The sequence below is a fragment of the Perkinsus marinus genome (assembly GCF_000006405.1).
Source record: "Perkinsus marinus ATCC 50983 genomic scaffold scf_1104296958234, whole genome shotgun sequence".
In the NCBI taxonomy this organism is placed as follows: domain Eukaryota; phylum Perkinsozoa; order Perkinsida; family Perkinsidae; genus Perkinsus; species Perkinsus marinus.
In genome coordinates, this window is record NW_003206847.1 from 823380 (window position 1) to 840234 (window position 16855).

At 48.8% G+C, this 16855-nt stretch overlaps 5 protein-coding genes across 5 annotated transcripts; all 5 read left to right on the forward strand.

The window, feature by feature from the left end:
- Window positions 1-1894: 1894 nt before the first annotated feature.
- Window positions 1895-6308, forward strand: Pmar_PMAR006270 (Sodium/potassium-transporting ATPase alpha chain, putative; the record flags this gene model as incomplete). The annotated part of the gene is made up of 3 exons (XM_002774597.1): window positions 1895-3194; window positions 3314-3437; window positions 3488-6308. The coding sequence occupies 3 exons, from the start codon at window positions 1895-1897 to the stop codon at window positions 5940-5942; spliced, it is 3879 nt and encodes a 1292-aa protein (XP_002774643.1). The 3' UTR covers window positions 5943-6308.
- Window positions 6309-8679: 2371 nt separating this feature from the next.
- On the forward strand, window positions 8680-11719 carry Pmar_PMAR006271 (Sodium/potassium-transporting ATPase alpha-1 chain precursor, putative; the record flags this gene model as incomplete). The annotated part of the gene is made up of 3 exons (XM_002774598.1): window positions 8680-9535; window positions 9684-9804; window positions 9958-11719. The coding sequence occupies 3 exons, from the start codon at window positions 8680-8682 to the stop codon at window positions 11717-11719; spliced, it is 2739 nt and encodes a 912-aa protein (XP_002774644.1).
- Window positions 11720-11753: 34 nt separating this feature from the next.
- On the forward strand, window positions 11754-12344 carry Pmar_PMAR006272 (hypothetical protein; the record flags this gene model as incomplete). The annotated part of the gene is made up of 1 exon (XM_002774599.1): window positions 11754-12344. The coding sequence occupies one exon, from the start codon at window positions 11754-11756 to the stop codon at window positions 12342-12344; it is 591 nt and encodes a 196-aa protein (XP_002774645.1).
- A 405-nt stretch (window positions 12345-12749) lies between these two features.
- Pmar_PMAR006273 (hypothetical protein) lies at window positions 12750-12929 on the forward strand (the record flags this gene model as incomplete). The annotated part of the gene is made up of 1 exon (XM_002774600.1): window positions 12750-12929. A coding segment is annotated over one exon (180 nt), but the record flags the coding sequence as incomplete, so codon positions are not given.
- A 2721-nt stretch (window positions 12930-15650) lies between these two features.
- On the forward strand, window positions 15651-16794 carry Pmar_PMAR006274 (conserved hypothetical protein; the record flags this gene model as incomplete). Its single annotated transcript, XM_002774601.1, has 2 exons — window positions 15651-16521; window positions 16670-16794. 2 exons carry the CDS (start codon window positions 15651-15653, stop codon window positions 16792-16794), a joined length of 996 nt encoding a protein of 331 aa, XP_002774647.1.
- Between the last annotated feature and the right edge of the window lie 61 nt (window positions 16795-16855).

Genomic DNA, 16855 nt, shown 5'->3' on the forward strand with positions numbered 1-16855 from the left:
AAGTTTTTCTCCACAGAAACGACTTTCGAGCTAAAATTTCGAATTTGAAGCCCTATCATATAATTATACTTTTTTGCACGTATCTGACCTTGATTTGAACCTGCGCCACCCTTAATTAACACACTCTACAACTATTGATCATCCAGACATATAATAGGACTACATGGAATGATAGGGTGAATCCTAACAGCACATTACACAGCAGTATTATATAGAAAAAATTATGGAAAACTACAGCAGGCAGCACTCAATCAATCTTTGCCTGCTGTACTAGTAACCAGTGTTGGAACAGATGTCTGCTTCCCTCAGCCCAATTCGGGAGTTTCCTCATCGTGTAATGTGAATTTACACACGATTTAGGGTAAAAGTGTACAGCAAGAATTGCCCAAAGAGATTTCCCAGAATGTCCACACCTTCTCACTGGAGCTGCTCTCCCGTCGGACGTTGTGTTCGTCGTTGGACACCTATGCTGCAAGGGCTGTGCACCGGGCACTCCCTAACTCAAGTCAAGGCATCTGTTCAGCGCAGTTATTTTACCGTTTCGAAGTCTGCCATTACCGAACCACACTGGTCCGGAAATGCCTTTGGCAATCTTAGTGAGAGTATCAGCAAACAATGACGCTATGAACACTACATGGCCCGTCAATATGTGTAACCCGATCGCGCCAACCTGACACTGCTAATCCCACTCAACTAACGGCCATTAGTCTTTCTAACATCCCACTCCGCATCATCACTGTAAAGCTCAGGGTCTGGACCACCAACGTTAATCGCGCTTCACTATGTCGTAGGCGCCGCCTAGCTGATCTAGTTCCTGAGTGGGAAGCATATGTTACACGGTGCTCACTGGTCAGGTTAAGCACAACAGGACATTCAGCACTGCTGAATCAGCAGCAACGTGAAGTTGCTTGCTCTCCTCCTGTTCACTCCCAGGTATGTCAGGCTCCGTTGTAATGCACATGAGTCATGTCCGGTCCCATTCCAACTAACGTGAGCCATGTCCGGCCCCAATCCAACTAACGTGAGCCATGTCCGGCCCCATTCCAACTAACGTGAGCCATGTCCGGCCCCATTCCAACTAACGTGAGTCATGTCCGGCCCCAATCCAACTAACGTGAGCCATGTCCGGCCCCAATCCAACTAACGTGAGTCATTTCCGGCCCCACTCTAACTAACGGGAGCCATGTCCGGCCCCAATCCAACTAACGTGAGTCATGTCCGGCCCCACTCTAACTAACGGGAGCCATGTCCGGCTCCCTTGTAATGAAGATGAGCGATGTGCGTAAAAAATGAAGCTACAGTCGTGGGTGATAAATATACATTCTCATATTTCTTCTACAGTTCTCAATAATATGATTCGACTCCAGCAGAATCACCTCCATGTATGCAGTACACTCGCTTGAACCACCTCTTTCTCTTAATTCCTCTCATGTCCTTTCACTCTGCATTTCGATTTCACGTTGTGCGTGCTTCTGTCTCCCAATGTCGTGCAAATCCTGCACTTAGGTAATTTGTTGTCGAAGATGACTCAACAAAGCGAGTCAGAAAAAATATTGTTTAAAACCCTCAGCAGGCGGTAAGGTTGATAAAGCGTGATCAACCTCCTCAAGGTTGATGATCGTTTCACTTCTGACTCGTATAATCTACCATGTCAGACGTGTATAATTATGTTTCCACAAAATGCACCTCAGCATTGTAGGAGCGTAGCGACGGGCCTCCGGCTCATAGTATTGGTATGATCTGTGTTAGCTAGTGGTATCATCGGTTGAGTTACAGGGATTATTGCGGGCTTTAGCGCAACTTCCATCGTCGGTCGATGCAATCGATATTCATGCAGGTTTATTTGTCGTTGTTGATAATACCCTTCAAAATTCATTCCTAAAAAGGAAAATATATGGATTTCGAAAACTCCTTCATCCTAGGCTATGCCCTGGGAATCTTCGTCCTGGCATGCGTCTCTATCGGGTTTGCCATTTATCGCATCGTCTACTGTGGGCGTCTCGTCAAGAACCGCCTTTGTGACGACAAGAGATCAGGTCAGCCTCTTGGGGCTCGTCGACTCACCTTCCACTCCACCGAAGAGGACAAGGAAAAACTGCTGCTCCAATCAGGCTTCAAAACTTCTCTCGTGGGCCAGAGCATACTGGTTGGTTGGTTCGCAATGATGATAGCAGCTTTCATAGCGATGGTTGTCTTGGCGACTGTCAGCTACTACTACGACATCTACACCTCTTGGGGTACCGACTGGAACGGTATAATGGGGCCTTACATTGTGGTTTTCGCCATCTTCCACATCATAGTAGCGTTCATGATACAATTTTACGATTCTATCAGGACCAAATTCATGTTGCCGGAAATTGACCTTGGCGAAGCCACTCACGTATTGATTGAAGAAGAGGTTCCTGAGATGGACGATTCTGATATGCTTGACCCTGGCATGGCGAAGGAGGAGCGAATTCCGAAAGTCTTCCTGAACCTCATTAACGCTTGGCGCGGTTTGGTTTTGCGATACAAGCAGGCCTCACGCAAGACGTTGATAAAGATTCAAAATGAGGACGGTGATAGGACTATAGAATACACTTGTGTACGTTACTACTATGATGGAGGATCAGATCGATTCCGACCAGTTGGCCGCGATGAGAATGTGTCCGTTGCCGAAGCAGTGAATTTGGTGAACGCCGGGGGATTGTCTGAGCCCCAGGCGGATTCTACTAGGAGGGTCGTGGGCACGAACGAGATCCGTGTCAGGGTCCCCGGGATATTTGAGAGTTTAATCACTGAATTCAGCAGTCTGTTCTACGTGGTTCAGAGCATGGGCTCGTGGACGTACCTCGGGTATAGCGGGTGGAACGTTGGTTTGGTGTGGTTACTCATGATGATCGTCACTGGTTGCATCAAGGCACTCTTCATCGTGCGGAAAAGTCAGAAGAAAATCTCCAGGTTGGCTCAGCATAGTGCCGATGTGAAAGTGCTGCGAAACTCTTGTTGGGTAGTGGTGGACTCAAAGGAGGTCGTCCTTGGTGATATCATCATGATCGAGGAGCAGGAGAATCTGCCTTGTGATGGATACGTCGTGGGCGGTACGGTGGTTGTGAACGAGTCCATGCTCACTGGCGAGCCTCTGCCGGTCCAGAAGGTTGCTGCTGAGAAATATGACGGAGCGAAGTTTGCTGCTAAGAATATGGTTTATGCAGGTGATTATCCGGGATGAAGGTATTTCCCATAAGTATAAATTGATCATGTGAATTCGATTTTCTTATGTCGAGTCCCCGAGGCCGACGAGTCTTGATGTGGTATTTTGAGGCCTGCTCAGGTACCCTTTGCATGCAGTCGACAGGGCCACACCTGGGTCATGCTGTGATGGTGGTCACGGCGGTTGGCGGGCTCACAAGCAAAGGCCAACTGGTCCGGATGGTCATGTTCCCTCAGTCAGTGAGGTAATACGGCTCGTACTGATCATTGCTCGCTCGTAGGTGTTGTTTCTTAGGTTCAAGTACCATGACCAATTACCGATCGTATATGGTATCATGTTCGCCTATGCTATATTGTTGTCTATACTCTACTTCGTCCTTACTGATATGGGAGATTGGATTGTTACTATATTGCAAGTGTTGGTTACAGTACTACAATCGCTGAATCCTATGCTACCAGTAGCGATGGTTATGGGTCAAACAGTAGCTGCCAAACGTTTACGTAATCATCATAAAATATTCTGCCTTCAACCTGAGAGGATACCAGTAGCCGGTAAGATCTCTATTATGGTATTCGATAAGACCGGCACTATCACTAAGGACGGGATGGAACTGTCCGGAGCCGTACCAGTGGAGAACGGCGTTTTCAGTGAACGCGTAGATCTTAGCTCGACCACTGAGAGTGCCAAGCTATGTGGTTCTATGACGGTGAGTGATAAGGTAGCCCAGTCCCCCCTACTACTGCAGTATGGCCTGGCAGCGTGTCATACAGTGACGTCTCTGAGGGACGGTCAACTGGTTGGCAATCAGGTAGAGGTCGCCATGGTTAAAGCCTCGGGTTGGTCACTCCCGGCTGTTGGTAGTGCTGATATGCTCTTCTCGTCTCCTGATGGTTCGTCTCAATTGAGGATGGTTCGCCAGCTTGAATTCGAACACACCCGTATGACCAGTGGATGCGTCGTTAGAGACGGGAAGGGGGACCTTATTGTTATTGTGAAGGGCTCTTATGAGAAGGTCCAGGCTGAATGCGATGATGGTGCAGTCCCTGGCGACTATGTTGATGTTTGTGAGAGGCTGTCCTCGGGTAACTTCTATGTACTCGGTATGGGCTCTAAGGTACTCGATCCGAAACTGGCTGATGATGATGTGTTGAAGATGACCAGAGACGAGTTGGAGGCGGGACTGTCACTTGTCGGTCTGCTGCTCTTCAAAAATGAGGTTAAGCCGGATAGTGCATTGGCTATCAGTATGCTACGGGAAGGGGATATCCGCAGTGTGGTGTGTACCGGTGATAATCCATTGACTGCCATTGGTATATCTAAGGAGGTTGGTATAATAGATGATACCAAGCCCGTATTACTTGCTCATATCGTTACCAAGGATAAAGGAGGATCATCTCTGGTGTGGTCTGATCCCGAGTCAGGTGACGAGATGACTCCAGTGAAAGGAGTCCATCAGTTAGTGGTAACCCGTGGGGCGTGGAGGTATCTCTACTATGAGGAACCTGATGAGTTGGAGAAGTATTGGTATGATATACTAGTTTACGCTCGGATGAAACCGTCTGATAAAGTATCGGTCGTTAAATGGTATCAATCACATAAATTGGTAGTTGGCATGTGTGGTGATGGTGGTAACGATTGTGGTGCCTTACGTGCCGCCCATGCTGCAATGGCATTATCCCAGGCTGAGGCGTCAATGGTGTCACCCTTCAGCTCATGCCGTGATGGTTGTAGCCTCATTACTGTAGTGGACCTTATACGTGAAGGTAGGGCTTGTCTAGCTACTAACCTGGCTACTTACTCCTACTACATCGTATATGCTTTTGTGCTCACCGGTGTGAGAATCTCTGGTACCATCATCGGCAATAACAACCTTGGCGAGTGGGTCTATCTTATGACCGATCTTCTCCTCGGTGTCGGGATGGTGTGGACGATGACCCTGTCCGGTCCCACGAAGAAATTGGCTGCCTATCGGCCCACAGCGTCACTGCTTGGCTGGAGGACCATATTGTCATGTGCCGTCCCCATCGTGTGCTCTTACCTCTGCCAAATTATAGCGTATGCTATCCTCTGGTCGCCCAAGAACGCAGATTGGTATTACTATGTCAATACTCTGGATTTAAACATTCAGGCTAAGGACTGGACTAAGAAAGGCGACAACTACGACTCAGCTGTTCAGGTGTTCGTCCTGCTTGTCATTTTGGTCACACACTGCTATACTGCTTCCTATGGAGGGGCCTTCCGCTGCAACATCTTACGTAACTGGAGCTTGAATATATTCTACCTGGCATTTACTGCACTGAGCTTTGCCCTCCTCTGGGTGGACCCGTGTGATTTGTCTTGTGTATATCGCGTTAGCTGCGACAGTGGGGCTTCTCTAGCCACTGGTGAGATCCCGTTCGTGAGCCAGTTTTCAGTAGGCAACATCGGTGGATGCTTCTTGGGTACGCAGATTCATCGCTATCAACTGCTCGGCTTTCCCAACTGGACCCCCGACTCGAGTGACGAGTGCATGCCTCCACAGGCAGCTCTCGATTTGCTACCCTATGATAGCCCGGAAATCTCGACGCTCGGATATGATGGTCCGAATAACGTATTCTCCACAGGCTACAGAATTGATGACACCATTATATTGGGTTCGGCCGTTGTCTTCCTCCATCTCTTTGTCAAGGTTGGTTTGCTTGGCCCAGTTGCCGGCATAATTCGCCGTTGGCAAGGGTCCAGGAAGGCTTCAGCTCATCCTCTTCCCTAGCTGGATCCTTTCGCCTCGCTTGAATCCACAGTGTGGTGATTGCACTGTATGGAATTCGGTGGTTGTAGGATACAACACTGGTCAGTAGTAGTAGCTTATACTACTGTGGTCTTATTTCTGTGTTTCTTCCTATCTGAAGTCGCTTCTTGCTCAATTGCACGTTCGACAAGCTTTTGCCTTCGCGCGCCGCATAATTGACGAAGGGTCAATTCCGGCACCCATTATGATGTTAACGGCTGGCTAGAGCCTGTCCCTCGTTGCCTAAACAGCTACTGCCATAGTTGTCACGAGTGCTGTTTGTTCATCATCAGTTTCTCGTTCTACTGCTTCAACTGTAGTTTATCACTTACTATCAGAATAAGGCACCATACCTTCGTCTCTTTCCGTTGCATGTATCTCTTGTGTTCTGCAGTCCTCAATTTCCTCGCCGGAAAAGGGTCTCCGAATTGCCGTATGTCCCACAGCAGCTCAGGTTGATTCTCTGTCCCATGTTTCTTTCCCGGGCGAGCGACTAGTCTCACCGTGCGGATCTCGTGCATTCGCCGGACCCTTCTGGTAAGTTACTCAGTAAAAGTGATAACCTATTCCGTCTGATTTTGTTATTATTATCGCTGATTCAGCACGCCTTGTATTATCCCTATGAAAACTCCAATTTTATGAACATATCCAGTTGTATTATATCCCCTCCAATTCCATGGTATGTATCCGAGTCATGTGGTGTATGTCCCTACCTGATGGAGTCTTCATCGGATGGGAGCATCCACCATGTTATGGGGTTCCTATCATGGGGCATGCTCCACTGTCAGTTGCAGTCTGCCACACGTACGTCTATTACACGTCAATAGCAAAAGCAGTCTGCATTGCTATTGACGTGTTATACCTACGGCTCATGACATCGAAGAAGTCGACGAATGGTCTGCAGACGTTCACTCACGAGTCCATATTCTCTATCCGGAGGCAATGTGGACCTCATTATATATTCTTCAGGTTTCGGTCGGAGAATCCGGTGGTCGCGGATAATTCTCTGTAGCCGATAGTCGGCGCACATTGAATGTGCCACATTCCGAAGTTAGTTGCTTCAAGCAACTTGCTTGTGGTTTTGGTTACCATGGGGAAGTTGCCCACGAAACGAGGATGTATCTGGCATGTCAGCACGGTTTCGCATATCGATAATGGTGCTCGAACCACTGTAAAAGCGTTCAATGATGCCCAGGAGATTCCTGGCAGAATTATGTCACGCGAAGAGTGGTGGAGATCATCGATTCAGATGTGAATAACCGCAATCGCTTTGCGCGTTAGGTGCCGGCGTAGAGAGCCAACGGCTACGACGATGGCTGCTTAATGGCGGTCTTAGCGGCTTGAATAGCAGGAGATGAGAATGACAAGTTAATCTCGTGAACAAAGCGAATTTTCAAGAAGAGACAGAGAAGGTGTTTGGCTTCGACGGCGATCTCTACTCTGGCGTAGTAGTGAGTATCATTGAGTATGCAATCGTCGGGTCGCTAGACAATGGCTTGAAGCTGGTCTGACCGAGTTTTAGCGTGTTAATCTCTGTTTTTTTCGTGAGATAGTAGGAGAGTTCGAACCGTACACCGTTCCGTCCCCATGGAGGTTGACGAGAATTTACGATACCCGGAGTGCGGTGTTGTAAGGGAGCTGTCCTTTTATGGGGTGCCATGGACGCCTCTTCTCGAGATGGAACACCTCACAACCTGCAGCATCTTAAACATGGTTCCTACTCGTGTAACTTCATCCGTTCTCGACGGATTTCTTGGTGGTGATCTATCAATTATAGGTTGCCGTCCGCTCAATTGCCGGAGTGCTCCGGTTCGAGTCTTGTGTTCTGATCAGATCAAAGTCAGCGTGGTTATTTTGTCCGTTCGAGGGGTTGCCCATCGTGTACGGCCGGGTTTTCACGCCCTATGGCGAACTCCATCGGTTGAGCTTTGATGGTGAAGCCAAAATCCCAAATCTAGATTTGAAATTCGTATTTCACACGAAGTATCTGGCTGAGATATTGTATACAGCGACTCAGCGTGGTGCCTGCCACGGTTGGCTTCTCAGATACTCATGCGTGGTCTCACTCATCCTATGACCTTCCCCACTTATGCGGGTGTTCGAAGCCTGTCTAGGGATGATCGTCGACGACGCATCGACTCGAAGCGTGCATTGAGTCCATGTTGCAAACGCTCTTTCTTTTTTCGACCGAATTGGGTTCAGTTCGGAACAAGATTGATGCTGTGAGCCCTTGCCGTTCAGTCATATCCTTTGAGAAGGTGTCGTCTGCCATCCTCACATGAGTTTTCCAGCCATCTTCCTAGTCTGCTGGGCAGCGGCCCTCAGCTGTCTTACACTCGTCACTATAAGTTTTTGGTTGTACCGCCGGCAGCTACCCGGGTCGATTACCATCGACACCCCATCGGCTAAGAATGGGCTCTCTCAAGCTCGTAAGCTTCCATTCGTGTCTGCAGATGGCTTAGCTGGGAGGTCCCTCGTACAAACTGGTTATTCTATGTCTTTGGCGGGAGAAGTGACCCGGGTAGGATGGCTGGCAGTAATGATCGTAGCATTTGTGGTGATGGCGCTGTTGGCACCAGTGAGCTACTTTCCTTCCTTCTATGCTGCCATGGGAACAGACTGGAACGGCATCATGGGACCTTTTCTTTTCGCATTCGTCCTATTTCACGCATCGGCCGCATTCTTCATTAGTTTTTATGATGCTATACGTGCTTGGTTCATGGTGCCTGAAGTGTCTCTGGCGACCGCTAGTTACATACTGATTGAGGAGGAGATCCCGGCTCTGGATGAGATCGTCGTGACCGATCCTGGCGAGACGCCTGAAGAACCTCTGCCTAGTTGGTCTCGTCGAGTCATGAAGAAATGGCGACGCATAATAGGGCGATTCAGAACAGCATCCCAGAAAAGTATCATACCCGTTGAGCTCACTGATGATGGCGACCGATTTATCGAGTATACATGTATGCGTTATGTATACGATGAAAAGAAAGATAGGTTTTGTCCTGCGGCGGACTCTACTGATATCACACCGGCGGAATCAGAAAGACTGCTAGCCCTTGGTGGATTAGACCAGACCGAAGCTATCAGGAGGCGAGCCTTTATCGGTCCTAATGAGATTGTTGTAGACGTACCACCGATATTCAAATCTCTGGTTACTGAGTTCAGCAGTCTCTTTTATGTGATCCAGAGTATGGGCTCGTGGACCTACCTTGGCTATAGCGGTTGGAATATAGGTCTCATATGGTTTCTTATGATGATCATCACTGGTTGTGTAAAGGCACTTTTTATCGTCCGAAGAGGTCAGAAGAAAGTGGCGGAACTTGCTCATCATTCCACTGACGTCTCGGTCTTGAGGAACTACGAGTGGTCGGTTATACCATCGTCTGATGTCGCCCTCGGTGACATCATGGAAGTGGACGACGCAGAGATCCCGTGCGATGGGCATATCTTACTTGGGGCTGCTGTTGTTAACGAGTCTATGCTCACTGGAGAGCCGATGCCTGTACAAAAAATTGCCATGGATTCGTCTGGCAGTGGCGACACTTCCTTCACATCGAAGAGTTTGATCCATGCAGGTAGTTATCGGGTTGGTGGTGAATCATGTTGGAGGCAGGGCGGGATAGGTCTCCCCTTATAGTGAGCTAGATAGGCCTGAAACTTCTATGAGGGATATTGGCTCACATAGTCATCACTGGTATGACTTACATAATTCGAAGTGGTCAGGTACGCTTTGTATGGAGTCTACTGGCCCACATGGGAAGGCTGTGATGATCGTCACGGCTGTTGGGGGCTCAACAACTAAGGGAAAGCTCATCAGGATGGTCATGTTCCCCCAATCAGTGAGGTAATATTAGAAGTTTTCTGTATAGCGTTCTCACACGTGAAGTTGATGATCTATATCAGCCCAAATTTTTGAAAGCCCAACTTACGAAACGGGGCTGACGAAACGCTGACTGAATTTCTGTCGGTACTTAGCCCCGTGCAATCTGTGATACAGGTTCAAATACCACGACCAACTGCCAATAGTCTATGGCATCATGTTTGCCTACGCGATGCTTATATCAATTCTCTATTTGGCTCTCACCCATATAGGCGATTGGATGGTTACGGTGCTGCAGATTTTCCTAGTCCTGCTGCAATCGCTGAATCCTATGCTACCAGTAGCGATGGTTATGGGTCAAACAGTAGCTGCCAAACGTTTACGTAATCATCATAAAATATTCTGCCTTCAACCTGAGAGGATACCAGTAGCCGGTAAGATCTCTATTATGGTATTCGATAAGACCGGCACTATCACTAAGGACGGGATGGAACTGTCTGGGGTGATCCCTGTCCGGAGAGGCAGTTTTGACAACCGTGTCGATTTCGGTAATCACTCCGCGAGCAGACTTCCTACAAACGTTATTCATGGTTTGGCTGCATGTCACACAGTCAGACGACTCCGCGATAATCGTCTTGTCGGCAACCAGGTTGAGATAGCAATGCTCGAGAAATGTGGGTGGTCTCTCTCTGTCGGAGGGGATAATACCTTTGTCACTTCACCTGATGGCAGTAGCGTACTTGAAGTCCTCAGGCTGCTGCCTTTTGATCATGTTCGGATGACCAGTGGTTGTGTGGTTCGCGAGCGTGATACTGGACGTGTCCAGGTGTTGGTGAAGGGATCGTATGAGCGTATGGGAGAGTTATGTCACGTCGTACCGGCAGACTATTCGGAACTGACTGACACGTTTGCGGCATCGAATATGTATGTACTGGCATTGGGTGTGCGGGAGATCGGGGCTGATATGGTGGAGGAGGTGTTGACTATGAGTAGGACAGAGATTGAGAACTCGTTGACATTGCTGGCCCTGCTGCTCTTCAAAAATGAGGTTAAGCCGGATAGTGCATTGGCTATCAGTATGCTACGGGAAGGGGATATTCGCAGTGTGGTGTGTACCGGTGATAATCCATTGACTGCCATTGGTATATCTAAGGAGGTTGGTATAATAGATGATACCAAACCCGTATTACTTGCTCATATCGTTACCAATGATAAAGGAGGATCATCTCTGGTGTGGTCTGATCCCGAGTCAGGTGACGAGATGACGCCAGTGAAAGGAGTCCATCAGTTAGTGGTAACCCGTGGGGCGTGGAGGTATCTCTACTATGAGCAACCTGACGAGTTGGAGGAGTATTGGTACGATATACTGGTGTACGCTCGGATGAAACCGTCTGATAAAGTATCGGTCGTTAAATGGTATCAATCACATAAATTGGTAGTTGGCATGTGTGGTGATGGTGGTAACGATTGTGGTGCCTTACGTGCCGCCCATGCTGCAATGGCATTATCCCAGGCTGAGGCCTCAATGGTGTCACCCTTCAGCTCATGCCGTGATGGTTGTAGCCTCATTACTGTAGTGGACCTTATACGTGAAGGTAGGGCATGTCTAGCTACTAACCTGGCTACTTACTCCTACTACATCGTATATGCTCTCATACTCACCCTTGGGCGCCTCTTCATCACTATCATTGGTAACTTCAACATCGGTGAGTGGATTTTCATAATGACCGATATCCTACTTGGTGTATTCATGGTATGGACGGCGACGCTGTCGGGACCAGCCCGCCGTCTAGCCAAGTTCCGACCAACCGCTTCGCTACTGGGCTGGCGTACCATTCTGTCCTGTGTGGTACCTGCCTGTATCGCCATTGGGGCGCTCGTAATCTCGTATGCAGTCCTGTGGTCGCCATTAAATACCCAGTGGTACCTCAAGAGTTGACACGCTCGACCTGAAAGTGCCTCCGCAAGACTGGATGAAAAAGGGTGATAACTACGATACAGCAGTGCTCGTTTTTGTAATGTTCACTGTATTGGTTAACCATGTCTTCACGGCTACGTACGGAGGTGCCTTCCGCTTCGCCGTTCTGCGTAACTGGAGTGTTATCATATTTTACGCCTGTTTCATGGTTCTAACTTTTGCTCTACTCTGGGTTGATCCTTGTGATCTGTCCTGCGTCTACCGTGTCAGTTGTGACAGCGGCTCGTCACTCGCTACGGGATCGATACCGTTTGTCAGCCAATTCTCAGTTGGAAACATTGGTGGATGCTTCCTGGGTCCTCAAGTACATCGCTATCAGCAGCTAGGATACGCAAATTGGGTTCCATCACCAGAACATAGCTGTCTACCGCCTCAAGAAGCATTGGCGACCTTGCCCTATGACAGCCCGGAAATATCGGCTCTCGGTTACGATGGGCCAAATAACGCCTTTTCAACTGTCTATAGAATTTTCTTGACGGTACTACTCGCCGTAACGGTCTTGCTGATGCACCTATTCGTGAAAGTGGGGCTTTTAGGACCCGGTGCTGCCTTCTTCCGTTCAAGGGCTCGTCTCGCCAAGACCTAGGCACCTTTGTGTACTGAAGTTGTTCTCACAGGATTATGTGTCATGTACGGGCGGGCTTGACTGACGTGAAGAGTCTTCTGTCATGGTTCTCGAGGACTGCATTGCATCAAGTCAACTCTAATGAATTCGCCATATCGCAGTATAATATTGCCAAATTTTATGCTCCTTCAACCGTTCTGACGCTTCACTGTTATACAGGCTCCATCTGCCACATTTCTCAGCTGCACAATATGGTGTTTTCGCCGAGTCGAGAAACTTTTGGGGAGTCAATAATCGTTCGATTGATGAGGCTTTTCTGGACTAGGATATTCGACAGAGCCGGAGTTCTAGGATACTTAGGGTCCGATATAGTCTCAACGGTATGTCACACTCTTGTCCGTACATTCCAGCTCCGCTAGATGTGAGCTATGTTGCAGGATATGATTCTTCGAGAGTGCATTATCGGCACTTCGGCGACGCGGTGCTTATTACTTCACACTCTAGTCCGCAGAGTCCCAATTGGAGTTCAAGTCGGTCACCAAGATCGGCGACCGAGTTCTTAGGAACCCTGCATCTATCATTCAGGAGCAAGGTGACAGGAGTCCTGTCACAGGAGCCTCCAAGGTCTACTATACCTGGGGGCAGATCTGCCATCTCGGGACTGCAAAGAGTCGTATGTTGGGACGGCATAGCTGCCCCGCCCGAGTGAAGTCTATGTCGATATGACATAGCTGCCCCGCCTAGATAGTTCGGTCATACTGAGGTATATGTTGAGACGGCATAGCTGCCCCGCCCGGGTGAAGTCTATGTTGATATGACATAGCTGCCCCGCCTAGATAGTTCGGTCATACTGAGGTATATGTTGAGACGGCATAGCTGCCCCGCCCGGGTGAAGTCTATGTTGATATGACATAGCTGCCCCGCCTAGATAGTTCGGTCATACTGAGGTATATGCTGAGACGGCATAGCTGCCCCGCCCGGGTGAAGTCTATGTTGATATGACATAGCTGCCCCGCCTAGATAGTTCGGTCATACTGAGGTATATGTTGAGACGGCATAGCTGCCCCGCCCGGGTGAAGTCTATGTTGATATGACATAGCTGCCCCGCCTAGATAGTTCGGTCATACTGAGGTATATGTTGAGACGGCATAGCTGCCCCGCCCGGGTGAAGTCTATGTTGATATGACATAGCTGCCCCGCCTAGATAGTTCGGTCATACTGAGGTATATGTTGAGACGGCATAGCTGCCCCGCCCGGGTGAAGTCTATGTTGATATGACATAGCTGCCCTGCCTAGATAGTTCGATCATACTGAGGTATATGTTGAGACGGCATAGCTGCCTCGCCCAGATATAATGTGTACAGCAAATCGTATGTTGGGACGACATAGTTGCTGCGCCCAGGTGAATTGATTATACCGAGGAGTATCTTAGGATGGCATATTTGCCCCGCCCAGGCAATTAGATCATACTGAGGTGTATGTTGGGACGGCATAGTTGCCCCGCCGAGGGAATTCGATGATACTAAGGTGTATGTTGGGACGGCATGGTTTCCCCGCCCAGGCAATTCGATGATACTAAGGTGTATGTTGGGACGGCATGGTTTCCCCGCCCAGGCAATTCGATGATACTAAGGTGTATGTTGGGATGGCATAGGTGCCCCGCTTGGATAAATTAATAATACTAAGGCGTGTGGTGGGGAGGCATAGTTGCCGCGCCCAGATGTCTTGATTGCACTAAGTCGTATGTCGAGAAGGCACAGGTGCCAGGCCGGGTAGAATCATGACACTAACGCGTATTTTGGGATGGCATAGCTGCCCCGCTCCGTTGAATCAATTGTGTTGATGCACACCCTTGGAACTAGATGCATGCTCGTGCAGCAGGCATACTATGCACGTGTGGAACTCCTCTGTACGAGAGTTTGGGGAGGAGCAGAGCACAGAGTCTTACTCTATTGGTAGCTTGGGAGCTGGTACGCTTCCACATCATCTCTCATGACGGTTGAGATGATGTGGAGCAGCTACAGTTGCTCACTATCCAGCTGATGGCGCGTCACCATCGTCAGACATCTCTCGACCTAGGGAGAAGAATGTGCTTCATCGTCTTACATCGATGTGTCTACCCGCGCGAGGAATGGCGGTTATTGCTATTTTCAGTGAGGTTGTTGCGAATGATTTGCTATAGCGCCCGAGATATGATACTCATCAACCGGGAACACAATTGGTTACACGCCTGCACTCCTGTCGTAGACGTCTTCACTGTCGCTACGTTTCACTGTGCTTCCAATGAAAACCCTTTCTACGGGAGTATGGAAAGAGGAAATCACACGACCCTTACGCTATTGGTAGTTTGTGAATTGATGCTCTTTCATTTCTAACGATGGTTTAGGTGATGGTGAGCAGCTAACTCTGCTTATCATTGAGCCGATGGCGCGTCACCGTCTTCAGACATCTCCCGACCTAGGGAAAGAAAGTAATGTGCTTCATCGCCTAAGGCGGTTCGCCTTCCATCGATGCGACTACTCGTGCATGGAATGATGATCAACATTATTCGTTGTGAGCGTCTCGTGTTTGATTTGCTAGAGCGCACACAATATGATACCGATAAACCAGGAGAACAATAGTTTGCACGTGTGCACTCTTTTCGTACACGTTTTTACTGCCGCTACGTTAAACGTGGAACGTAGTACGTTTCACTGCGCTCTCGAATAATTCTCTAGGACCTTGGCGAGTTCGAGCCCGTGGAATTTTTCCGTACGGTTGCTCAAGTAATTTCTCAAATCAGCAACGTGTGAACCCCGCTATGAGAATCTTCTTTGGAAATGCCTCCATTTTGAGCGCTCACTGTTCATTGATAATCCTGATATCGGCGTCGTTTGACATCGTCCCATGAGTTTCCCCGCTATCTTCCTAGTCTGCTGGGCGGCGGTCCTCGCCTCTCTTATAATCGTCACTACCAGTTTTTGGCTGTACCGCCTGCAGCTACTCAGGTCTATTACCGTTGACACCCCGTCGGTTAAGAATGGGCTCTCTGAAGCTCATAAGCTCCCATTCGTGTCCGCAGATGGCTTAGCTGGGAAGTCACTCGTACAAACTGGTTATTCTATATCCCTGGCTGGAGAAGTGACCCGGGTGGGATGGCTGGCAGTAATGGTTGTAGCATTTGTGGTGATGGCGCTGTTGTCATCAGTGAGCTACTTCCCTTCCTTTTATACTGACATGGGTACAGACTGGAACGGTATCATGGGACCTTTTCTTTTCACATTCGTCCTATTTCACGCATCGGCGGCATTCTTCATCTTTTTTTATGATGCTATACGTGCTTGGTTCATGGTGCCTGAAGCTTCCCTAGCGACCGCTAGTTATGTACTCATTGAAGAGGAGATCCCAGCTCTGGATGAGACTGTTGTGACCGATCCTGGCGAGACGCCTGACGAGACGCCTGACGAGACGCCTATGCCTAATTGGTCTCGTCGAGTCATGAAGAAATGGCGACGCATAATGAAGCAATTCAGAACAGCATCCCAGAAGAGTATCATAGCCATTGAGCTCACTGATGATGGCGACCGATTTATCGAGTATACATGTATGCGTTATGTATATGATGGAAAGGAAGATCGATTCCGTCCAGCGGCGGACTTGACTGATATCACACCGGCGGAATCAGAAAGGCTGCTAGCCCTTGGTGGATTAAACCAGACCGAAGCTATCAGGAGGCGAGCCTTTATCGGCCCTAATGAGATTGTTGTAGACGTGCCATCGATATTCAAATCCCTGATTACTGAATTCAGCAGCCTCTTTTATGTGATCCAGAGTATGGGCGCGTGGACCTGCCTTGGTTATAGTGCTTGGAATATAGGCGTCCTATGGTTTCTCACAATCATTATCACTGGTGGTGTAAAGGCGCTTTCCATCGTTCGAAGGGGTCAAAAGAAGGTGGCGGAACTTGCTCATCATTCCACTAACGTCTCGGTCTTGAGAAACTCTGAGTGGTCGGTTATACCTTCGTCTGATGTCGCTCTCAGTGACATTATGAAAGTGGACGACGCAGAGATCCCGTGCGATGGGCATATCCTACTTGGTGCTGCTGTTGTTAACGAGTCTATGCTCACTGGAGAGCCGATGCCTGTACAAAAAATCGCCGCGGATTCGTCTGGCAGTGGCGATACTTCCTTCACATCAAAGAGTTTGATCCATGCAGGTAGTTATCGGGTTGGTGTGGAATCATGTTGGAGGCAGGGCGGGCTAGGTCTCCTGTTATAGTGAGCTAGATAGGCCTGAAACTTCTATGAGGGATATTGGCTCACATAGTCATCATTAATATGACTTTCGTAATTCGAAGTGGTCAGGTACGCTTTGTATGGAGTCTACTGGCCCATATGGGAAGGCTCTGATGATCGTCACGGCTGTTGGGGGCTCAACAACCAAGGGACAGCTCATCAGGATGGTCATGTTCCCCCAATCAGTGAGGTAATATAAGATGTCTTCTGTATAGCGTTCTCACACGTAATCGAGTGATCGAGTTGATGATCCAT